Genomic DNA, 25920 nt, shown 5'->3' on the forward strand with positions numbered 1-25920 from the left:
TTTATTCCAGTTTCCATTAAGATGTTGGATAATTTTCTTTCTTTTTGAAATTTGAGAGGAAAAAAGTTGAGTACTGTGCTAATTAGGTGGGTAGGACTTTCTGAAATAAAAATGGAGTTTAAAATAATCCTTGACAATCCGAATTCCTTAAGCTTTCTTTGGGAACAGACATGCTCTTGGTGTTGGTTTTATCTGTTGGAAAAACATAATCTAGATTAAGAATCATGATATAGTTATTATAAAGGTTTCCTAATGCTAGTGCCCTGTTTTATTTTTCAGTTTTCTGTAAGAGAAGCTGTTTTTATTATTTAGGTCTTAATTACTTCCTTATTGCATCTTTTTCTTCATTTGTGAGGATGTCTTTAAATACAAATTTTCCTAAAGTTATTTCTCCTCTATTACCTCTATTGGTGTATAATAACAGCAGATGTGTATAATTTACAGAATGTAGAAGTATGAGATGAGTATATGTGATTGATGTGGAGAAAAGGTTCTGCCTTCAAATTAAATATTGCAGAGTTGGCCCAAAAATAGAAGCTGTAGACAGCACTTTGTTGGATCTTTAAGGAATTTCATTAAGTTTTCAGATGTTGGTGAAAGTAGTGTTATCTGGGCCTTGCATCATGAAAAAAAAGGAAAATCGTGAACTTCAGCCTTCTTCCTGCCAGCTGCAAGAGGAACAATTTTTCAGTAGAATGAACTTCTTTTTCTGCACATTCACTGAGAGGACCACTTCCATTAAAACTAATTAATAACTTCTCTTCCATGATTTTCCAATTGATGCTTGTTATTCTGTTGGATTTTTTTTTCTTTGTTGGACTTTTTTGTTTTTTGTACAATATAAGGTAGGTCTTTTTGGTATTGTGATGGCTGGTTTGTTACTGCATTTTGTTTGCAAGTTCATGATTTGGGATTATTTCTGAACAGTGCACTAGTTTTGTCACACACTGAATGAATGCTATGGGTAGAAGAGAAAACTTTATATTAATTTTGTGACCAAAAATGTTGTGTTCAGTGCTCAGTTTGATGGTAGAGGTTTCTTATTTGGTTAGTTGCTTCTGTAGTTCGGTTTTTGTTTGGGTTTTTTGGTTATTGGTTTGGTTTTCCTTTTTAAGGGGTTAAGTTTTACTTGATAGATTATTTCATGTCAAGTCCCTTAGTCAATTGTAGGGAGTGTAATGTCTAAAAATTAATTTTGCTTTTTTTTAGGTGCAAAAGAAATTCCTTCCTATGCATAGGACATTTTAAGCCAGTATGATTTGTTAAGCATCTTTTTGATCTTTGCCTTGTAATTGGAATAGAATATTGTTGATGATTAGCTGAATTTTCTAAATATTTTTTAATTACATTGATGTGAATGGGGATTTGTGTCTTAGGCCTCTTACTTAATTCCATGCATTAATTGATTTTGATTTTGCACCATGTAATTTACACCTTGTAATTTGCATCGTGTAACATCCTATTAAGATTTTCTCAAGCCAGTGGAAAGTGTAGCAGCCTTTTTTTGGATAATAAATTCTGTTAATACTGTTTTACTAATGCTATTTTTTTAAATGTGTTGAGAATAAGTGTTTTTAATGCTTTTTGTATTTCCCTTTTTTAAAGGTCACAAAGACAGAACTAGAGAAACTTAAATCTAGCTACAGGCAACTAATAAAAGAAGTAAATTCTGCCAAAGAAAAGTATAAAGAAGCTGTGGCTAAAGGTATGATTGACTTAATTTTGTATATTTATTAGTACTTATTTCAAATATGCTAAAACTCTTACAATGAAAGAAGGTAATTTTTTTATTTTGAGCTGCTTGATTACAATATAAAAGATAATTTAGTGTCTTAAGTAAGCCAGGCTGATTGCCATAATGTATGCTTAGTATAACATCTTAAAAATTAATAAAATGGATTCTTTTAGGTTCTTGTATTGTTCCTTTAGGGGATGTTTTTGAAATCTAAAATTGCTCAGGTGGACTCTGGTCTCACCTGCATTGTAGCTGCAGCCCACTTGCCTGTGAATTATTATTGTTGCTACAGTGGCATCAGCATCAGTTCTTGTCCGTGTAACACATCAAACCTTTGTCAACCTCATCTAAAAGAGGAAAATAAGTCATTTGTGCACAGAGATATGTTTTATGTGCTCAATCTGCATGGATTTTGATTCCTGTTGAATTGTGCCTGAATGATGAGATAAAAAGAGAGCCTTTGTTCTATTATGTATTGAAATATCATGCTAATAGTAGTTCTTATGTGTCCTTCTTAGATTTTCTTTTCTTCCTTTAGTGGAAATTGACTGGCATTATGTATTGAATGGCAGTATGTAAGTGTAATTCCAAGATCTATCTTAAGGTTTTGTATGAGTGTCTAAATGACAGTTAATGTTCTTGGTTCTGTTGTAGTATAATTATAGTAGCTCTCAGTGAGGAGAGATTGTTTCTTTCCAAATCTGTCTCAAATTTGGACAAAACAGCAGAGAATAAGAAGTTCCACTTAGCACTGTTGAACTTTTACTGTTCTTTTTCTTTTACTGAAATTCATAAACACTTGATAAAAATGCATACTTTGATGTTAATTTCATCCAGTTCATGTTTTCTGTATGTAACTTAATTTAATTACTTGTTTTATTCTCAAGTAACTACTCAGCATTGGAATATGTAGTATGTAACGTGGAAAATATAATAGGATATTTGGATATTAGTATGCTATTTTTAGCCTGTTTTATCCTCTCTTCCTGTTACTAATCTGGTCATTCTCTATTCCTGAAGCACCAAACTTTCCCATTGGAAAAAGGAGTGTTTTGTCTGCCAGCAGCTGTGATGTTTTGATGTGGTTTTGATTAACTGAATTAATGTTTCTTCAGATAGACAGCAAACAAATTATTTTTAAGACACTTATCTCTCTTATGGTTTTCTTTGACCTTCTCTTTCAGGCCTTTATCTAATGTTTGTCTTATTATAATTCATACTTAATTTTATTTCTGCTTAAATCTTGCTTTGATAAACACTGATGCCCATAAAAATATTTTTCTCACAAAAATTGCAGAATTGCTTCTCTCCTGCTGCATCCTAGGCCCTGTTCCTGTTTACAAATACTTGTGCATTTGATGAGCTACTACACTTTATCAGGTGCAGGTCAGCTGGGCTGCTTGCATTTTTTCTAAGTCATGGTATTTCTGAGCTTGTACGTTGTCAAACTGGTTTGCCAGTGAAGTGAAAAGTTAGGGAAGTCTTAAAAATACAATGCTTCATTATTCCAGAGTATTCTTTATTCAGTAAGCTAAGCTTATTCCCATTATGTGCTATTAGGATATACTGCTTTTGTTAATGGACAAACTGTTTCAGTTTTTCAGAATTTCAAGAATTATTGAAAACAAGAGAAGAAACTGTTTACTGGAACAGTGGGAGGGCATAATCAAGTATTGAAAATAAGCTGAAAACCATTTTGTTAAACAAAAAAAGGAAAATCTTTTCACACCAGCTCTTTCAAGTAATGTATTAAAATAGCCCATCCAGGTTCATTTATGTAAAATGCTGTTTTAAACAGAGTCTGTTCCTCTGTAAGGACTGTACAAGTTTGTAAGACAGTGACTGGCCTTGCCTCTTTGGAGCCAAAGGGGAAAACTGCCCTAGGACATAGAATTTTAGCTTTACCCTAGGGGTTACGTGTAAATTCGTGCAGCACCTGTACGAGCTGGTCCCCAGGAAAAGAACGAAAATCACACAAAGTAGTCTGACAAATGTCTCTGTTTTGCAAGAGCAGTGATTTTGAAATGTAGTAACTTTTTCTGCTTGGTCTTAGAATAGCAAAGCCGCTTTCTGGTGAGAGAGTAGGTTTATTAGAGCTAATAGTGAAAGAGATACAATTGGTTCTTTAGCTTGTGGAGACAATTGCTTCCCAGTTTTCTTGTTGAGTTATTAAAATTGATATTAAGCTCTAGGCTAAACACACATGGTAGAGGATATTAACTGATAAGGGTAAAGGCTGGCAAAGCTTGCACAGTACAAAGTTTGTACCTAACATCACTTTTCTGGAATCAGGAAGTAGTCTCAGGTAAACTTGAATTTCTGTATGTGATACTTTGCACCATGAAGTGGGTAGTCACTTTGAATCAATGACACCCTGATTCAGGGTTACAGGTATTTTCATCTTTTGGTGAAAACACTAGGAGAACCATTGGGAAGGTTAATAAGTGTTAAGGACTGAATAATGATACTTGTTAGTTACAGGTTTTGTTAGTGTTTGGGCAATGGGTAAAGCATGTGGTGGGAATTTTCAGGGAGTTTTTTAGTGGGGAAAAGGGATTTGGCTTCTGAAGGAATGCAGGAGCTTCATTATGGAAGACTTTGTGTCCAGATTTGGAGGAAGGTGAAAGTGTCTGAGATTGTGTCCCAGGAGCTTTTCTGGGGAGCCCTCTGCTAGCACTGCTTCTGCTTGTGCAGCAAGGGAAGCAGTGGACAGTTGTGTTGCAGAGGGAGCACCAGAGACTTGGCTGTCACTTCCACCTTGGGCTGGGTTGCAGTGCCTTGTTATGTCCACCAGTATCTGCCTGACAGCTCAATCAGAAATGACTGATTTATTTTGTTTGTTCTAGTCCTTACCCCAGTAAGTCATGCATAGCTGCTCCTTTCTGGACCAGTGATTACCATAGGAATCACAAAGGCAGTCTGGTTGGTTTTTCTTGTGCATGGAGGCTTCAGGTGTCAGGCAGTCTGGTTGATGTTAGTCATTTGCATGATAATTTTCTGCCCTTTTTTCCCCAGACATTCATTCTTATGTTATTTTAATGTATGGTAAGAGATAACAGGCAGAGAGGGATGAAGTCAGCTAGCTGAACTAGTCCAGTGCCTCTTTAAGGAGGTGTGCTTTGGATTTGGGAACCCTATGGACTGACTGGATACAATAGTCTCTTCTGGATTAGAAAGCTTTGTTGAAAAAAACTCCACAAAGCATGTGTAGTGGGAATGCAGAGCATGTTCCTTTGCAGAACTGGGCATTGGAGTCGTAGGGCATGCAGGGGTCTTTGGAACAAAATACAGGACAACAGCTTGTTATATTATTTTTCTATAATGAAATGGACAGCCCTCTGAAACATTCTGTATGTGTGATACTGACAAAAAACAGTGTAAGCATCTTCCAACAGCAGTCCAGATTAACAGTCTCAGAGTGTATACGAGTCTGCATTTACAGGGCTGTGCTAATCAGTGATGCTGAGTAACAAGGTGATTAGAATGTGGCATGTTGGTGTGCTGCTGTAGAAAAACACATCAAGCTAAAATTTGTGTCAGATGGAAAAACCATGGTTTCACTAAAGAAGCCACAAATCTTATGAAATAATTTAATGAATAATGTATAACGAATAATGTTTTGTATTAAGAATACAAAATAGAGACTGTAGGACAACTGTAAGTATCAAGTATGATATTTCATTACAGTTTGAATCTCATTTGGTTGGACCAGTAACTGCTTGTGCTTAAATTTCCTGTTTGCACAATTATTTTTGTTTCTGCAGGATTGTGCGTCTCTAAGTTTAGTTCAGTTTGTCTGTGGGGGTTTCAGATATTTTCATCCTTGAACCTTTTGATTGAGCACTACTTACTGCTATATAAATAAGGAAATAATGACAACATGAAACAATAATTCGCTCAGTTCATTACAGGTTTTGAAAAAAGTTGAAATGCATCAATAAAATTTAGCATCTGTTTTTGTAGCTAATTTTGGTGTTAGGTGTTGAAGTGTGAAAGGGTTGCTCATATATCTGTAAATATTGCAAGTTGGAACAGAGCCAGTGTAGCTTTGGGAGGTTCATAGTGAATTTTAATACAACATACTCTTTAGAAAAAAATACAGTTTTTGTGTAAATACATTAATTACAGGTGTTTATTATAGTTCAGTACTGATTGAATGTAGAAAATATTTTGCAGTGCTCTTACGTGACAGAGTGGATCTGAAATAAATAGTAAAGGAAAAATACATGGATTCTAAGTATTTAACATCATAATTTCATTTTATGCTACTACAGCAGCATAAAGAATATTTCCCTAGATTTCTCTAGGCTTGTGTTCCCTGACAACATTGTGATTTAGAGGAGCCTAGAAATATTAAGTGTACACCTACCACATTATACCACATTGCTTCTGCTGTAAGAATGTTTTCCCTGCAGCTCAGGTGATTTAATACTTCAGAATTGATGTGACTTCTGTGGTACATACTGAAATTTCACTGCAGCATAAGCTCACATCTATGATAAATAAGGGAGCTGTTAAAAAGCTTTCATTAAATCAAATTATTATCCGACTATTCTTTGTAATAGCAAAGTGGTCAGAAAATACTTAATAGGTGGCTGATGCATTAATTCTGAGATGCCTTTAAAATTGTTATTATACAGCTACATTTCCTGGTGGTATGGGTTGCCTGGAGTTGTGGCTGCAATGTGGGAAACTCCTAGTAAGATTTTTTTTTAAGCTTAGTTTTGACTGAAACTCTCATATTGTTAAAACAAGTAACACTGGCTGAACTGGTCTGTCTTACTTAGAGGCAAGCAGCCTGCATAGATTTAAAATTAATGCTCTACTGCAAGTGTTTCAATACTATCAGTGCTTTTGCTTGGAAGGTGTAGGGTTGTTTCTTCTCTGTAAAATAAAGCTCTAGATCAGGAAGCCCCAGGGACTGCAAAGAGATCGTGGGGACTTCATATGGAGTGTGAGACTAGCTTGGATGTACTGTTTCCTCTTAACACAGACATGCAGCACCAGCGTGTGCTCTCCTCACAGACCAGCAGGCACAGGACAGGGAATTGGCTAGAGGTGCTTAATAGCTCGCCCTGACAGTATCTGACAGCAGTTCAAAAGACAGAGCATTCATTTTTATGCTATGTTACTTACTTAAGATTACGCTGATAGCTTTTGTGAACTAATTCTTAACTCAGACGTTTAGATGTAATATTCTGTAAATGTGAACTCTTCAAATATACACAAATAGTTTTGGGGTTTTTTTCCCATCACAAACCTATTTATTATTTTCAGTCATTAATTTGTCAAGTAATAATTGGGAGAAACCTATCTCTTCTCAGGTTGAGTGGAGAGAGGAGTAAGGGATTTTACTTGTTGAAGAAACACATTAATGTAACAATCTTGCAAGACATAAAAGGGAAAAGACCTTTGAGATTTAAGATAAAGATCCTATCTTGTTTCTGTCTGTCTTTGTGACTTTGGTCTTGTAAAACCTGTGTTAATTGAGACCACTGTGTTTGCATCTCTTGATTTGCAGAATGATGATAATGCTGGTTACCCACTAAACTTCTGAGCATGTTTCCAGAGCCAGAACTAACAGTCAAAGCCGTCCTAGTTTAGTGGCAGCAGTTTGCATAAAAACTACTTTGTAGATATGAATATTTAAAAGTCTAAATTGGGAGTGGAGTGGCTGGAGAGCAGCCCTGCAGAAGGGGTGCTGGTGAATGGGAAGGGTTCACAGCCGTGCCAGGGGATGTTCAGACTTGACATTAGGAAACATTCATTGAGAGAGTGTTCGAACATTGGGACAGGCTTCCCAGAGAGGTGGGTGATGCCCCAAGGCTGTCAGTGTTTAGTAGACATTTGGACAATGCCCTCCAAAACATGCTTTAGTTTTTTGCTAGCCCTGAATTGATTAGGCAGATTAACTTCGTGATCCTTGTAGGTCCCTTCCAACTGGAATATCCTAGCCTTTAGGGAAGTGAAGCCAGGCTCAGTATGGGAGATGATTCAAAAGTCATGTCACTGGTGGTTTTTTTTGGATCAATAAGAACTATTGTATGAGGAAGTGATTTTCATAATCACCTATGGTATTTAGATGTTTTGAGCATTATAGTATGAAATATGGAATTTAAGGAGATTATTTGGGTCAGGAAGGTTCTGAAATCAGTTAAGTGGGGAAATATAATCATTTACAGAGCAAGTTCTACAACCTGTGTCTTTCCTATTGCACAATGAAAATCTGGGAAATAGAACAAACTATGAAGGAATGGAACTGGAGGAGTTAGAATGTTACCTGCAAAAGCAGAGTGCAATTATTTTTTTTTGCAAGAACTAAGTGTAAGTTGTGTAATGTACTGTATTGGGAATCGACATAAATATACATAGTTACATTGGTTTGATGTATAAAAGTAGTCTTTTTTTCCCCATTATATCTAGGCTTTTAAATTACTTGCTGTAATTTAAGTGCTTAGTCCATCCTAAAATTCAATTGAGGTAAAGACCGTGTCCCACTAATATTTGTTCCAGTTTCAGTTTGTGGAGCAGCTGAGTCAAGTTTTATGATACTCTAATGTAAAAATATTTTATTGTATTAAAAAAAAAAGTTTCTAGAAAAAGAGCTATTTGAAAGCCATGACCATCTCATTCATGAGTGTAAAGAATGTGTTCAGTGTGTTCAGTACCATAATGTAAGCAAATAATGTAATAGAGTGTTCTTTTTCAGGCACAACTAAATAATGCTCTGTGAAAAGGTGTACCTCCAAAGTTGAAATAAATAAGGAAGTTGAATAAATAAAGAAGTGTATTGGAGTTTTGGTATTGATTAACAAATGCAAAGACAGCAAAATACTCAGAAATGGCGTATGTTGTTGAAAATGCTGAAAAAATGTGTAGATGGAAAGAAATGCAGTTCTGGAAAATTATTGAAAAACTGCAGTCGTAAACAATGGGAAATGCATTGTAGATCACTATATGCATTGACAGCTTTATAGTTTAGTGCTGGTATTTACAAAAATAAAAGTTTCTAAATCAAACTGAAGAAGAAAAGGTTTTTCTGTCTTCAAAATTATTACATGCTCAAGATTTCCATACTTATTCAGGGGAGGATTGTTACTTCCTTAAAAACAAAAAAAGAAAAATAGCAAAAACTCTGATTATCTCTTTTTCCATTTAAAAATTTTCTGAAATCAAATACTGTGATACTTAGCAAGATTTTAATCCAGAAAATTGCAGCAACTCTGGAGCCAAGCTGCTTAGTGTTCTGTGGGACCTCACCTCTTCCCTCCTTAATTCTAACCTTTAAGGTTGCTCCTTCTTTGTCACTCCTCGTCCATCCTCAGGCAGTGGTCCATGCACTCCAGCTGCTCTCTCACGTAAAGTAAAGAGCAAAAACTCTCTCCTTGACTTCCTGGACTGCTTTTCCGCAGGAGTCTGAGCTCTCCATTGCATAGCTCCAGTCCTGCCTCCGTGATCCTGACAACATCCTGGTCCTAGGTGCACACATCCTGGCTGCACACAGACACCCAACTCGCCACGTTTATCACCCACACTGCATGCAGGAATACACGGGCATGTCATCCCAGCATGTTGAGGTCCTGGAAAGGATTTGTGGGACTTCTTACATTGGTGCTTTGCAGGGACCTTCTTGCCCACCTGCACCTCCTGTTTTGTTTTCTTTGTGGTCCCTTCCCATCTTACCATGCCCTTTCCTTAGCAGTCTCCTTCCTCAGGACTGTGGGTCACCCTCTCCATCCTGTGTATTACTAGTTTAAAGCCCTCCTAATGCAGTCCCTGAACTATAAGAGATGGCTATGTTCCTGGCATATGTTTTAGTCCTCAGTTTCTGTGGATTGTTCGCCACAGTTTTATTTATGTTTGAAGACTTTCTTCCTTCTTGTTAGTTGTGTAGATAGTCACCTTGTCCTGTTTTTCATTTTGTTTGTCTGTTTCCACAGTTTTAGCATATTTAAGGTTTCTCACTGTGTTTCTGTTGGAGGGATGTAACCATATATTGTGACATCAGATGTGTCATTGGCTCCTTTTGGAAAGAAATTAAATTAATTGTCAAAAACTGGCCTTGTGTAATATTGTGGCATTGGTGTGTCTGCATGGGATGGCGTTCATCATGTGCTGAAGCCAAGGGTCATGTTTCAATACCAGGAGTTATAAATCTACAAACTTAGTTGGTCTGTTGTGAGCTAAGCCTTTATAATGATCTCTGTTGCTTATTTTGTGAATACTTTGTCATCACGTCGGAATGGCTGAAAGTCTAGCTGGAAGGAGCTGGAAAACCTGGGAAAGAGGGGAAAAACCTGAGCTCACTGGCATAATTATTTCTTTTAAAGCCAACACACGTGTGAAAACTTTTTCTATCTGCAGTGTTTATTTCCTTAAGGTCAGCTTCCTGAGGCACTTGCACTGTACATGGATGCTGATTTTAAAAAAAGATGAAGTCGACATTATGTGCTGAAATTTTTCTCAGTTTATTGTCCCATCCAGTCTTTTTTCTTTTATTCTAGGTGATTATTAGGCCACAAGAGTGTAGTAATTAGGACTGCAAAAACTTCAGATTGACAAATCTGCCTTTTAATTGAAAATAGATTAAAACATTCTTTTCCTGGATGGCTGTGTTGTACTGTATGCAGTAAAATCTTAAATGAGTTTCTATTAGAAATTGAAATACAAGACACCAGAATGAGTGAAAAAGAATGCCCGCCTTTTCTTTGTAAATATAAAACTTCCATAATTGAATTTTGCAAGCTTCATAGTACAGTTTATTGTGTGACATATTGTATACCCATCAGTTTCTATTAACATTAAACAGTTTTGTCAACAGCTGAGGGCAGTAGAATTATAATTATATCTATTTATTAAATTCATTGTAGAGATAAGGAAAATTGGATGTTTTCCTCTATGCTAATTGACATGTAGAACAACTGTGTATGCTGCTTCACTGCATTTTGCTACTTTAAAAAATAAATTACAATATGAAAATAATACTGTAACTGTGTTCCCTGAATGAAATATAGATCCAAGGCTCTATTTTAAAGTTGAGTGAATATGATAATTTGATTTATGTTACAATTAGTTGAGGTGTTCTGCTGAGGAATAATGTGTAGCAAAAGTATTTAGTCCTTAAAACAGATGGGAAAATCAGATCGTTTAGATGCTATTGAGGTTTCTGAAAGAGATATAGTATTAATAAATTGCGAGTTATGGGGATTTGATAATTTTAGTGTAAATTTTCAGTTTAGTTTAGCTGTCAAAGGTGGTTCGTTGCAGTTCACAGGTCACAAGCCTATTCTTGATGGTACATAGTATGATTTCAGATGTGCTAATATTTCATAAGCTGAAAACTGGTAAGAAAGGTATTTTAAACACATGCATAGACAACTCATAGCTCTTAAACTACGACATATGGAGATAATTTTAGATTATTTGATCTAGGGCATGCTTGAGTAGGAATAGCGAAAGACAGAACAACCCAAGAAATCATGCACCATTTTTGCCTCTGCTACCACCTTGCCTGACTCTTCCGGCTTCCCTGAACAGTGTGTCTCACTATGGAGTGGCAAGCAAAACATTTCAGCCTTGGCTTCCAACAGCTTTGTCCTCTCCTTTTTCATCCAGTCTTCATCCTGTAACTGTACATGACCTGTTCCCTTCCCTTCCAAACTCTTTAGTCACCTTCCAGTATTTCCCTGTGCTCCACATTTCTTTCCTTCTCCAGAAAGACCTTAAGGTGTTTTTACTGTGGAGATGACCAGATTGACTCTGTAGCCTACTGTATTTAGAAAAAAGTATGTATGATACTTTTGTGTGATGCTCTAAAATTAGTTGAGGTTTTTTGGTCAGGAATAATGTATATACAGGATGAATTTAGTTCCTAAGGCAGATGGGAAAATAGGATGTTACCATCCTGTTATGTTGTTGCGCTGATGTCAGACATGTATATTTGGGGGTATTTAACTTCTGGGTTGTTATTCTGATGTGTTGAATTATTTTTCCCCTTATAAATTGCCTACATTTCATTTAGAAATAAATACTGTGGGCTTTTTTGGGAGGGAAATAAAAAAAATTGGTTTCCTCATGAAACGTGAGTTTAGATGGTTTCCCAAAAACAAAACCTGCTATGTCTGGCTAAAGTTTAAGATAGCCTTGCGAATGTTATCTCTTCAAAACAGTTCTACAGAAATTTTTTAGGTGGATTGTTTCATTCATACCTACATGAAAAATTCTTCTCTGGTGACAGCTCTGGAGATGTGCTTTGTCTTTGTTGTACAGAGTAACTCAGATAAATTGTAATGTAAGAAATCTGTACCTTCCATGTACAAAATCAGGTCAGCAGTTGGATTGTTTTCAATTAAATGAAAGACATAATATCCTTTTAAAGTGATTTTTATTAATCTGTGTTTGAAATGTAGCTGACAGTGGTGTGAAGTAGCAAGTGTCTAGAGAGCCATAGGAGACTACAAACGTGCTTTGGCTTCATGGTAATTTGTTACCTAGGGAGTTCCAAGTCAGAAGCGCTGTCCTAGTTCTTAGTAGCTCTTCAGGATTTTTTCCCCCTTTTTTTTTTTTTTTTTTTTTGCATACACTTATCCCTTCACTGTTAAACCATGTAAGTTTTGGGGTTTTTTTGCTTATGATAACTTTTACCGAAAGAATACATAGTTAGCTGCTTGCTAATTGGAGAAGGTTTACTCTTTCCATATAATGCCATAAACTGTACGGTTTTTACATTGAAAGAGGTTGTGCAGATCTGTTAACTGTGTCTGTTCTTACGTGTTCCTCCTCAGACTCCTAGTGCTTCAGGACCCTTCACTGTTGTAATTCTTTCTGTGTTTGTCTTGTTTCCTACCTTTCTGATGGTAATACCTTTTCTAAACCTTCTGCATGTCAGATATATTCCCATGAGGTCAACAGATTGCATACTTCTAAGTGGATTTAATCAGTAGCATAACAACCCAGTCTACTCCTTTGCTAAATAGCATTGTGTTCAGCAGCTGCTGAACACTGAGTTTATATTTCCATCAATCTTGCTGTACTGGCCCCAAGATCTCATTTCTGTTTGCATTTGGATTACTAAACTGGAATAGTTCTTTACCCATGTGCGCCTCTCAAAATATTCACTCTATAATTTACTGTTGTTTTAATCAGTACCTCTCAAGGTTTTTGTGTTGGTGTTGCATGGCCTGGTTTTTGGTAGTGGGGGGGGCCAAAGAGGTGGCTTCTGTGAGAAGCTGCCAGAAGCTTCCACCATGTCTGGCAGCACCAATCCCTGATGGCTGTGAAGATGGACATGCTGCTGACCAAAGCTGGGCCAATGAGAGAGACTGGTAACACCTCTGTGATTACATATTTAAGAGGAAAATCAAAACAAAGAGGACACAATTTTTTTCTACTCAGAGAAAACGAGGAGGGAAAACAGCATGGAGACACCAAGGTCAGTGGAGAAGGAGGGGGAGGAAGGCTCCAGGCACCGGAGCCGAGATTCCTCTGCAGGCTGTGGTGCAGACCATGGTGGAGCAGCCGTGTCCCTGCAGCCTGTGGGTGCCCAGGGAATGCAGAGATCCACCTGCAGCCCGTGGGTGCCCAGGGAATGCAGAGATCCACCTGCAGCCCGGGGGTGCCCAGGGAATGCAGAGATCCACCTGCAGCCCGTGGGTGCCCAGGGAATGCAGAGATCCACCTGCAGCCCGTGGGTGCCCAGGGAATGCAGAGATCCACCTGCAGCCCGTGGGTGCCCAGGGAATGCAGAGATCCACCTGCAGCCCGTGGGTGCCCAGGGAATGCAGAGATCCACCTGCAGCCCGGGGGTGCCCAGGGAATGCAGAGATCCACCTGCAGCCCCTGGGGGAGGTGCCCATGCTGGAGTGGGTGCATGCCTGGAGGAGGCTGTGATCCAGTGGGAGACCCAGTGGAGAGAGGGCCCTTGCTTCCAGCCTGGAGCAGCCTGTCCTTGCAGGAATGCACCCCATGGAAATAGGGACCCATGCCACAGCAGTTTTGGGGAGGAGTGTCTGCCCATGGAGGGAGCTCATGCTGCAGCAGGTGGGGTTTGGCTGGTGCTCATGAGAGTGGACCCAGACAGGAGAAGTTCATGGAGAGCTGTCTCCCATGGAAGGGACCCATGGGAAGAGGGGAAGGATTCCTCTCCTGGAGCAGTGGAAGAAAATCTCAGTGATAAAGTGACCAAAAACCCCCACGCCCTGTCTCCCTGTGCTGTTGGTGGGAAGGAGGGAGGGGTTGGAGGGAGAAAGGTGTATTTAAGGGTTTATTGGACTTCTCATTATCCTCCCCTGATTTTGTTAGTAATAAATTCACCTTATACCTTTAAGTTGAACCTGTTTTGCCTTGGAGTGTTTTCTCCCCTTCCTTAACTCATGAGCCTTCATTAAATTATTTTCTCTGCCCAGCTGTGGCAGGGGAGGGTGGGCGAGCAGCTTTTGTGGGTGCCTGGCATTTGGCCAGTGTCAAACTATGACAGCTTTTATTCCAGTTCTTCACATTTGGTTTCCCTGTTTGCTACTTTCAGACAGCATCTTCTTCATCATCATTGTCTTCATCACCTCATCTACCAGAGTCCAGCTGATATTCCTAGGACTCTTCATTGAGTGCCTACTTCCTCCTGTATAAACTAATCATAATATTTTAGTTAAAACTTTCTCAAGTACCTTTGAAGTTTCAAAGCTAAGCACCATCTAGTCCTCATAATTTGTTCTCATTTCATTTATTCTCAACAACCTCTTTTTCTGACAGCTTAGAAAAAAGAGATTCATTGACTCTTTCATGAAGTAATATTTCATCCTGGAAATCTCTGAAGGTCTGAGGTAGTGATCACAGAAGGAAAAAAAATCTTTTCTTGTACCAGCTCCTTTTATATGGTGACTGTTGTTTACTTTTTCTGACAAGGTTGCTAACTCCAATGTATATGAAAGAGGATTTGTTACTGGTTTTCCATCAACTTTTTTTTAGTGTGCCTTTAATGTTGCTCTGTTTTGATTTATTTGAGTTCACAGTCCCTTGTGTATTCCTTATATGACACAGCTCTTCAAGGTCTGCTTTCAAGCAGCTGTTTTGCCACTTAGCTATGAATGCTTACATTTTCTTTTTTCTCAGCTACTTTGTGATGGGTAGTAGACGTGTTTTTACTTACATAAATTATTTTAAGTTTATAAGAAATGCAGTGGTCTGAATAAGATTGCTTTAGGTAGCATATGTTTATCTGTGCAGGTATTTGTGACTCTGCTCGTGATATTTGCAGGTATGAGATTAATTTAAAATGGTCTTAGTTCCTGATAAAGTGATGAGATACTTGGTAAATATCAAGAAGACAGCAAGAATGTCATTAAAAGCTTACATGTGTGCTCTGGTTATGGCTGAAATAGTGTTGATTTTCTTAGCAGTAGCTGTTGTGGGGCTGTGTTTTGGATTTATGGTGGAAAAAGTGTTGATAATGTACCTCACATAGCTGTGCAGCTGCTGTGGCAAAGAATTGAATAGGTGACCTCAGGAAATACTTTGTAGCTCTGTGATTCAACCCTCAGATAGTCCTGTCAGCTTGAACTTGAAGAATTCCAGTCTCACTGGTGCAAAGCTGAGGCTGTAGAGCCAATCCAGATCAGGATATCAGTGTGATAGGGAAGTGCTAAGGTGTAGGAGATAAGCTGCTCATTTTGAGCAGGAGTACCAGGGCTCAGCTGCTCATATGTAGACTGACTGCATCATTGCTTTATTAGGATTATAGGTAGCAATAAGAATGCTTGAATACAAAAAATAATATATTTTTAGTGCATCTAGTATAGGAGGGTATCTCTTTCTCTTCTAAAAATAGGATTTTGCAAATTAAAAAAAAGCTTTGAGATAGTAATGCATCTGAGATTTCTTTCTTGTTGATATTGTATTATTTTTAAACTTGTGGTTTTTATATACTTCTAGATAAGGAATTCTTACATTTCTGCTCAAAGAAAATAACATTTTTCTTACAAAGTTCATTAATTAGAAAACCGAGACATTTGATCATACTAATTATCTGGAAGTGGTTGGATTTTACCTTCCTCAGAGAAGTACCTTAAAAATTACTGTAGAAAAAGGGGCAAAACGGACATAAATTTACCAGGTGTGTCATCTATAGGCCTGTATACTTTTTAAATCACCATGTGCATTTTTGTTTTGTTTTCTCTCAGGAAAGGAGACAGAGAAAGCCAAAGATCGATGTGAAAAAGCCACTATGAAACTTCATATGTTGCATAACCAGTATGTGTTGGCACTGAAAGGAGCACAATTACATCAGCACCAATATTATGATACTACGCTTCCTCTGTTACTTGATTCACTACAGAAGATGCAAGAAGAAATGATTAAAGCCCTGTAAGATGTATTCTTAAGTATTTCTAACTTGTAAAATTTTTATGTGGAGTATTCTAATTAATTTATAATAATAGTTGAAAATAAGAAACTGTGATTACTTACTTATATATCAGGAGATTACAGTTGAAAATAGTTATCCAAATGATGCAGACCGCAGTTGTGAGCGCTCACTTAAGCCTACCAACAAGACACCATCTCCCTATAAATTCTTACAGATTGACTGTGGTGTCTATATTTGAGCTCATGATTTTTCCTTCAGTTTATAGACTATAGCAAGTTTGTTGCCTCTCTGGTAATCATTATTATGAAATTCTACCAGTAACAAATGTAGTTTAAACTGCAGAACTGTCTTGAAAGTGATTGTGGAGGAGCCACAATCAGATGCATAGTTAATGGTATGGATGGGAGGATTAACAGGATTATTTAAACTTGACCTCACTGTAAGGAGTCTTCCCTTAAAAATACTATGACCTCTGTTCTAAAAGATCATTCTTACATCATTACAGAGTACATGCAAGGTGATGATATCTGAGAACAGATATTGAGGACTTTCAGCCCTCCTTTCTTGTTTGTTACCACCATGCTGCCTGTTTGTCTTAGCTTAAAAAAGGGGTGTTTACCTTTTTTTTAAAATGTTCTTAATTTAGATGTGAAACACTCTTTTTAGTTCATTTTCTTGCCTATTCTGAAGTCAGAATTCATTGTGATTTCAGTGCACAGGAACTGAGGGATAGTTGGAGATTCCACATTTTATATGGTGCAGGCATCATTAGCTTCCCTGTGCAGTAACATTTTAATTTTTTTGGTTCAGGTGCTGGTATAGAAGTAAAGCTTTGTAGTACTCCCTGTATGGTCCTTTTAATTTGGTATGTAAGATCACAGCAAAACGCTACAGTTAAATGTATGTGCTCTAATTCAGGTGATTGTTTTAGAATCACAAGCTATAATAATTGAGGAAATTTATGATGGAACAAGAGCTTATTGAAACTTATCTTTGCTCTTCCTGGTGTAAAAACCTGTAAAAAATACTTTTGTCACTACATAGACTTTTTTGTGAGTTCTGAATGTATTGGAAAATGATTCTATTATAATAACTCTGGTGCACATATAGAGCTGCTGATTTTAGGTGTAGCGCTTAGTGTGACAACCTCTGTGAAACAAAACTTCCTCAATAACCCGAATTTTGCAGGTGAATTAGTTTTTTAGACCTGAAGAAGTATAGATTAATATTGCTGATGATTTTTTTTCTCTTTTTTGTCAGTGTAAGTGATATAGATTCTCTAAGATATGGCATTGCTATAGTTGATGTTTACCTATCTTTTCATCACACTCCATGAAGTATTTTCTGGAACTTTTTCACACATGATATTCTCAGAAAAGACAAGATTTAATGCCTTCTCTTGCCTCTTTTCTGCTCAGAAGTAATGCACTGAGAAAATCCTATTACACCATTCTTTTTTACAGAGCAAATATAACTTGAGATCTTATCCAGGAAAAATGCATTTACACTTTTTCCTCTGCATATTTGGCTAGCCAAAATTCATCAGTTTTTTTTGAGTGGTCATCATGCTTCAGATTCTGGCAAACTAGCAAATTTATCAGAGATAAAAATGAAATAGGAAATAATTATGCAGGTAGATTATGAAGGAAAACTAAAAGTTAAGGAGAATAGAAGGGTGTTCTGAGTGTGTGTCACTGGATGCTATAAGAGTAGTGTCAGAATATCACCTCTTCCTCTCCCATTCATTTTCCACTTGGTTGGAAGCAGGTAAAGACAAGGTTGGGTGGCTTGTACTTTCTCACAGCAAATTCTTGGTTAATTTTCTCTTCTCTTGTAAATATATGCTTACTTGTGATTTATGCCTATTTTTGTCTGAATTACAAATAATAGATATAAAAAAACACTAGAACAAGATGGAAAACCAGTGTTGAAAGGAAATGCACACATTTCTGTAAATCATTTTTCTTATGCCAGAATATATTTTGTCATGAAACATGAAAATCTTCAGTGTTATGAATGGGTAATGTGGTGATTGGCTTTAATATTGTGTGTATGTTAAGAGAAGTTTTCTTGATGTATGGTTTTGTTATTGTAGCTTGTTTGGAACCCCTCTGTTCTCCCCATAGTCCCCTTTTCCTCCTTGTATTGTTGTCATTGGACAGCCTTGGTTGTTACTTCATGTGGAGGGAAGGTGTGTACTTGTGCCCCTTGTATGGTGCCTTTGGGAGTGGGAAAAGCTTGTTGCTAGGGGGCATGGCATGGCAACACCTGACCTCCAGGCAGGTTACAGGAAAGCCGTCTCCACCCATAGATGGTGAAGAAGAGTTGACAGACAGACTTTGGGAGGGGCCAGGGTTGGCTGATGCGTCCTCCAGGGGTATAAAAGGTGGAGCAGGCATTTTGAGGATGAGCCTCTGGCAGTTGGTGATGCTCCCAGCGCTGCCCTTTTTCCTGATTCAGTCGTTTGTTGTGTTCGTTGACGCTTAAAAAACCTTTGAAATTTTAATGTGAGCGGTCATTTCTCACTTTCAGTGTAGGTTATGACAGGCGTGGCAAGTCCTGTGTGAAGAAGAGAACCATCACTGAACTCTATACATTCCTTTTCTTTGTAATCACTCCAGTTTTTAGTTTATCTATGCTGTGTGCTGGTGCACTGAAATCAACAGAAGGAGCATGATCTTTAGAGACTCTAGCCAGCTTAAGCCTGCATAGGAAAGTCCTCAGGTGATGCACTGTTTCTTTGAATAATATATTGTCATACTTTTCCCTTTTTAGCCAGCTGGAACACGACTTTTTCAAAACAGCAAATTGAAAATTTGAAGCATCTTCAATGCCATTTATGCCTTCAGTGCCATATTATACACCAGACTCTTTTTTCCTTTCTAGGAAAGGGATCTTGGATGAGTATAGCGAGATCACCAGCCTTGTAACAGAAGAGATTGTGAATGTCCATAAAGAGATCCAGACGTCAGTGGAACAGATAGACCCTAACTCTGAGTACAATGACTTCATTGATACTCACAGGTAAGCATTTTCACCCTGTGTTTCTTCTGGAGAAAACGCTGCATTTAACTGCAACTGCTTAAGTGCTCAGAGGAATTTGCTTCTGTTTGGTACCTTTTACCTTGTTTCTTGTAAAACTTCATCCTAATTTGAGAATTGTTTTACTTTCCGCATACAGAAAGCTGGCTGAGCAGTCTGTTTGGCTGGTTCTAGAAAAACAAATTTCCAATTACATGAGAATCGCCAGGACTTTGATACTGACAGCAGACTACACATTGCAGTCTAGACTCAGTGTGAGCCAGTTTGCTGTTTATTTGGATGCAATTTGTATTCTGGGCTAAACTTGTTCTAGTTTAAAGTCAACTCTAGATACACTTGACTGCAGTTATTGCGGGTTGAGACTTCAGAGCATGCAGATAACGCATGCTCTGCATGTATTAAAAAGTATATTTTCCATTTATTGAACTATTACTCTGTTTTACTGTATGAAAAAATAGCTTTAAGACTTCTTTCATTATCTTTTTGTTATGGTTATGTGTGAATTGGTGGTCGTCAAGAGCAGGTTTGTGATGAAGCAGATAACAGGCACCTCTTCACATTGGTAGTCTTTGAGAACCTTGATTTTGCTGTGAGCTTCATTCAAAGAACTGCAGTGCATGTTATCTCATGAGATTTTAGAATTAAGTTTTTTTAATAGGAAAAAGAATATGTATCCAATTGCTATCTATCCTTATTTCATATATAATTTTAACTATTATCTAGTTAATGAAATATTTCAAAACCTAATGATTTGCTCCATGATCTACTGAAAGATACATGTTGTTTTTTAAATAATTACAATTATTTACTAAATTAGGTCATCAGAAGTTGTTGAACAAGAAATAGAGTTTGATACGTCTTTACTAGAAGAAAATGAAAACCTTCAAGCTAATGAGATCATGTGGAATAATTTAACAGCAGAAAGTTTGCAAGTCATGTAAGTCTGTACAAATCTTTCATCCTTTGGAAATGCTCTTCTGTGTTATATCTATGCTCACTTAGATCCTTGCATGGCTGTGTCTCCATCTTTCCAATCCATTTTCCAAGTGTAGTATTTTCAGGCCACAGACTCTTTCCCATGCTGGTTGTACTGGTCTTTGCACAAAATCCTTCTCCTTAGTCTCCTCGAAAACTTGTCCTTATTTTCAAAGTATGTAATTCTCTGAGGCAGTTAATAAAATGCCCCAAATCTATGATGAGTCCTCCTTGGGAAGGTGCTGGTTTATTTTCCCAAAAGTGTTTCCACATTCACTACCCTAGGAAAAATAGCAAAATATTTTAATGGAACCACTGAGTAGAGTTATGTGGTTAGTGATTTAAATCATCGTGTAGAAAATTTTCATGAATAAATTTATTTGTTTTTTAAGTGTTTGCTTTTGTTTTCTAAAGGAGATTGTTATTCATTATTGTGACCTTTAGAGTACATTAACTTAGTAACACACACATAGCTGTTGTATAGTGTTTCACAGAGTTTTTAGCTATTCAGGGGCATTAACTACCTCTCTGTGTTTTGTTAATATATTGCCTAGTTAAATATTTTCGTTACTTTTACCAAATTCACCTTTAATCATTTGTTGTGGGGAATGAATCGACTGCTGAGAGTATTACATTTATATATTATCAGCCTCAACTTTTGACATAAAATGATCCTGTGTGGTCACCTGTGAGATTGCAACTGTTAATCATGCATTAAAAATGGGAAATTCAGAATTTCATCAGTTGATGTTTTTGCTGTGTCTACTGTATTTCAGTTCATGTGAGACTTACTTGAAATATTTTCCCCTTAGAAAGTATAATTGATGCAAAAAAGGCATCAATTATATATTGTGGGAATTTTTACATTTAGTTTTCTTTTCTTTAATTTCACTTCCTTAATCAAACTATGATCCTTATTTCTTGTAGGCTTTTCTGAAAACCAAAATGAGTGTGAAGTATCTTCAAATGTAAACATATAGCAATGTCTTCTGCAGGTTACTCATCCCTGTGTTTTCTCAACATGACAGAAACTCGGGATTTTATTAATTTCTTTTTAAGGCTGTTAATCATTCTCTCTTTTTTTCTGTATAATTTGATTACTTTCTGTAAATCTATTTCCTTGATAAGTACTGAAATTTTTTTTTAATATTAAGTATCTGCCTACTTAGTCATGAAGCAGCTTTATCTTACGAAAAGATCCCATGATAATTAAGCCCCCCCAATTCCTTTTAACATTCTTCTCTTTTTAATATATTCTACATCATTACTATATTGAGATTATTCCTGCCTAAACTCTGAGATGTTGTGCATCCTGATGTATTCAGCACAGTAGCAAGAAATATATGGATACTGAACCTCCCTTTTAAATGGAATATTAAAATTTTTCAAAGATTCTGCCTTTGGCTTGCCTTTTGCATCCAACTGTTTAGAAATAAGACAGCAGCCTATCTAAATAAAAAAGATGAAATCTTGCTTTTCTAATAAACATTTCTGATGAAATATATATTTTTATAAATGTATGTCTATATATTTACCTACATATATATATGTGTGTGTATATTTTCAGTACAATTTTCATAGTGTTCTCTTGCAAACCGTTCATCCATTTGTCATGATTTTGCAAATTGGAGAAATTTTATGGTGTGGCATTATTTCTTCAACACAAATCATGTAGCCCTTTTAAGTGTTGATGTCTTTAAGGTGTTCACTTTCTGGTATAGATTTAGAGTTCTCAGAAAAACAGTTAAACCATATTAGGTCACACCAAAGGCAGACACTCAACTTTCTTCATTCGCGTGTTAGACAACAGGGAAAAAGTCTTGAGAGGAGAACAAAATCGGGATGATCATATAATGCTATTTTCTCAGCCTCCCATAATTTTCACCTCTGAAATATTTTGAGATAAAAGTCTTTAATGGCCATGGAGGTAGTTTATAATATCCTTGGAAGTACTTTTCTTCTGTGATCTTTTTCAGTCAGGTTCAGTGTGTAAAAGTATCTGTTGTCCATAGAATTTTTGGTCAAGGAATTCCAGAAATCAACTTCCTATTTTGTGAACCTGCTCTTATTTTTTTTCATTTTATGGTTCTAAAGCTTTTGTTTTGGAAGAGAAGAGGAGCAATCTGTTCCTTTCTGCCTATGATAATGTAAATTTCTGTTCTACTTCTGTTCAGAGCGATCTTTTGGCTTTCATCTGTCCTTTCACAAGGCTTACTCATCCTTTATCCATCTGGTTGTCTTTATTTGAATGTTTTCAAGGTTGTTATATGGATTTTGAGATGAATGACTAGAATTTCACAGGTAACCCAGATACACAGTTTAGAGGGAGGCCTTCCAAGGTTTCCTGTGTTGTTATTCTGCTTTGGTTTTAACAAATCAGGGAAGCATTCAATTTGATTTTCTGACATGAGCAGGTCATCAAGCTAGTGTTTTTAGGGAATCATCAACTGTATCTCCAAGATTTCATTTCTGAGGGGTTGTGGTCATTTTAGACCCGTGCTCCATTCTCTACATTTATAAAGCTTTGGATTATTTTTTCCCCACTACATAGTTGCCTATTTCCATATGTATTGAAATGACAGCCCAGGTATAGAGTACCATAAGGTCCAGAATAATCCTTTTTTATTCTTCACATTCAGCCTTCCCCCTACCTCAAATAACATTATATAATCAGCAGATCAGCATTCTTTCTCACTTTTCAAACTGTCCTTTTATTTGGATTATTATGAATATATTGGGCAGTGCAGATTATTTATGATGCTCCACTGTCCCCTGGTACTATAAAACTGTTTATTATTATCCTTTGTTTGTCCTTTTGCTTTTTAATGCAGGTCAGAACACTTCTTTTTTTGATACAGTTCTTGGTATTAATTAATTCTGTCTTTACTCATATCTCATGTTAAGTGTGTTTCAGGTATCTTGTTACAGTCTTGCCTTAAAGCCACCACAGCCCAAAAAAAATCCCCACCTGTATTTCTGTCAACTGTGTATGATGAGAAATTTGCAAGCAAGAGAAGTTACTACATCATTTATCCATAGCTGATGACTTTTAAAAAGTCAGCTCTGTACGTGATGAAACAAGAGAAATTTGACTTTCGAACTTCAGCATTAAAGTCATGGCCTTGGAGCTTTAAAATGCTGCATTATGTTTCTGCAGAGGAGAACTACCTTCAGTATCTACCAAATAAAATAAATGCACATGGGGGATTTATTTCACAAACATTTAAAACATTAAAAGACTTACATTGATTAGTAATCAATTATAGTTAGTTGAATCAGCTGTTTTATTGACTGTGCAATGGAAAAATGACAGCTTTGCATACATAACTGTTTAATGGTTTTATCAACCTATATGTTAAGGGAGCATGATGAGAAAACTGGTTTCCACATTTTAAGGTGAACTTATATTTATGAATAAAATTTTGACAAAGGGAAGTAGTTAAAAGTCAGTGTTGGCTAGGTAACTTTTCTAAGGAATGAGTTATGGTGTCTCCTGATAAATATTCATAGATGTTACTGAATAGTACTGAGAAATTCTGAAAAGTGTAGCAAAATAAGAGTTTATGCTTTGAAGAGACATGCATTAAAAGCTGAGAGGAAGCAACCAGAATAAGCTAAAAGTTGATCAATGAGCATAGTAATATCCAATTCTTCTGAAATAAGAGGTCTCTAGGATCAAGCATTTGTTTTAATTGATAGTTGCAGCAGAATAGAGCTTAAAACTAAAGAAACATGAAAGGAAGCTTTCCAGGTAGGGGTGTTGCGTGATTTTTAAAGTTATATTGATTAACTGTTAAGACATAGAAACCCTTTTGTAAACTGATTGTATCCAGAAGGCAAATATGACACCACAAGAAAATTCCTTTGTCAAACAAGGGCCAAGATGATACAAGACAGATGCAGGGTTGTCAGCTGTAGCCAGTTTGAATGAAAGTTATTGTTTAAACAAAGAATAGATGTGAAGTGCAAGGAGGCAAGTAGTTTTGGTGTACCTATCTCTCTGAAGTATCTCAGAAGTTTCAGGAAGAACTACATCAACTTAATGTTTTAATCTGATGCTGCAATATAAAACATAAAATCTAATATTTTTGAAGTGGTGAAATAATAAAGGTGTTGTATCTGCATGTGTATACTCATTCCTTCTACTGTTGAAGTCTTATCAGTTTAGATTTAATTTCATGACTGTTGATGCTTGATCATTAGATTAGATTAGTACATCTGCTTCCTGTAAATCAGTTGTTAAGCAAATACAAAGTTGATTAAAATGTTGTTCAAAAAGCAGTTAAATTTTTTTCCTTACTTTTTTTAGCAAGGTATTAACATAGAAAAGTTAGTTGGTAATAAGTTGGAGACCCAGTATGAGAAAACACAGAAGTTCAGCATAGAGATTTTGACAGCCTAAAACTAATAAAAATGTATATGGAAAGGAGAGCTGTGATGATGTTACTTTGAGGGAAATGTTTTAAGTATTTATCTTATCTCAAAATAAACACATGTGGAAGGTTTGTCTTTTGGGAAATAAATTTTCATCATTCACTCTCTGGCTTTTTTTAGTGATTCTAGTCTCCTAGAGTAAAGTGCACGACTGAGTACAGATCATATATAATCAGCATTGTATAAAATATATTGGGAGGAGAGGACTGATTCAGTGTTTAGAATCAAATAACTCAGTTTGGTATATATAGAGTGTGGAATGTGCCTCCTAGATATTTAGAGAGTTTGGTGTACCACTCCCTGGTCTGGAATGGTTTTGGGCTGTAGATCTGTGCAATGGTAATTGCTACATATATTTTTCTTGTGTTCCACTTTTTACTTCAGTAATTTTATTGAAATTTGGCTTAAAAATACAGGGGAAATAAAGTAAGATAGTTAAAGATGTATAGATAAATGACAAAAAGGAAACAAGATGTACATGCTTATTTATTTTTATCAGCTTGTTCTGATTTAACAATTTCTTAATTGATACACATTTTAGAAGTTGTCATTATGTAAGCCATTTACATGCTTTGTTTAGAATGCAAATGTTGTTGTACATTCATGGAACTTTTTTTTTGGTTATTGGATTATTTACCAAGATAATTATGGAGTGTTAGTAATGGTTTTAAAGTGTAAGATCCCTTCTCTTGAGTGGTTTTGTACTTTACTTTGAATTAACTTTTACCAGATATTGTAACTTAAAAAGGATAATTGTAAAGAAAGATACAATCACTGTTATGACAGAAAGTGATCATTTGCACTTTTGCTATTTCTAGAAGTAAATACAACCCAGCTACTGATTCTTTATATTTATTAAACGCATGTTTTATGAGTCAGAAGCCTTTTGTCTTTCTTAAAGCATCTCATAAATTAGCAATATATTAGGAAGGCATTAATTCATGGAACTCATCGCATATTCTGGAAAAAATATTTTCTTGGTAGGAGAACCTGCAGGCAGGAGATAATTCTGTAACCTTGTGTGTATACAGAGGCTCACACAGAATCTCTAAAAATCCAGATTAGCAATGTAAAGGTCCAGTCACACAAAAAATGGACTATCACTAAGCATTGAGTAACATAATCTAAAAAATAATGCTCTTTTACTTCTTCAGGAAAAAGATTACAATGTTCCCAGATATATACCCTTTATGCATTCACAGGTTGGGTTTCTGAAATCTGTTTGCAGGTTAAAAACAGTAATAGAAGAACTGATGCAGACACAGCAAACCCTTCTGAGCAAAGAGGAACTTGTTTTGGAGCTAGAGAAAAAAATAGAAGAGTCATCTAAGACATGTGAAAAGAAATCTGAGTAAGTTGAAATTTAAATTTCAAA

The 25920-nt window shown here is 36.4% G+C and overlaps 1 protein-coding gene across 4 annotated transcripts in view; it reads left to right on the forward strand.

Moving 5' to 3' along the window:
- FER (FER tyrosine kinase) overlaps positions 1 to 25920 on the forward strand; it is a 145730-nt gene that overhangs the window by 11223 nt on the left and 108587 nt on the right. For all 4 annotated transcript variants that reach the window (XM_084225824.1, XM_084225827.1, XM_084225826.1 and 1 more), the window contains exons 4-8: positions 1606 to 1705; positions 15910 to 16093; positions 18981 to 19118; positions 19954 to 20073; positions 25774 to 25896. In XM_084225824.1, coding sequence (XP_084081950.1) covers positions 1606 to 1705; positions 15910 to 16093; positions 18981 to 19118; positions 19954 to 20073; positions 25774 to 25896 — 665 coding nt within the window. The remainder of the gene's footprint in view (positions 1 to 1605; positions 1706 to 15909; positions 16094 to 18980; positions 19119 to 19953; positions 20074 to 25773; positions 25897 to 25920) is intronic.

Source organism: Fringilla coelebs (genome assembly GCF_963513975.1).
Source record: "Fringilla coelebs genome assembly, chromosome: Z".
In the NCBI taxonomy this organism is placed as follows: domain Eukaryota; kingdom Metazoa; phylum Chordata; class Aves; order Passeriformes; family Fringillidae; genus Fringilla; species Fringilla coelebs.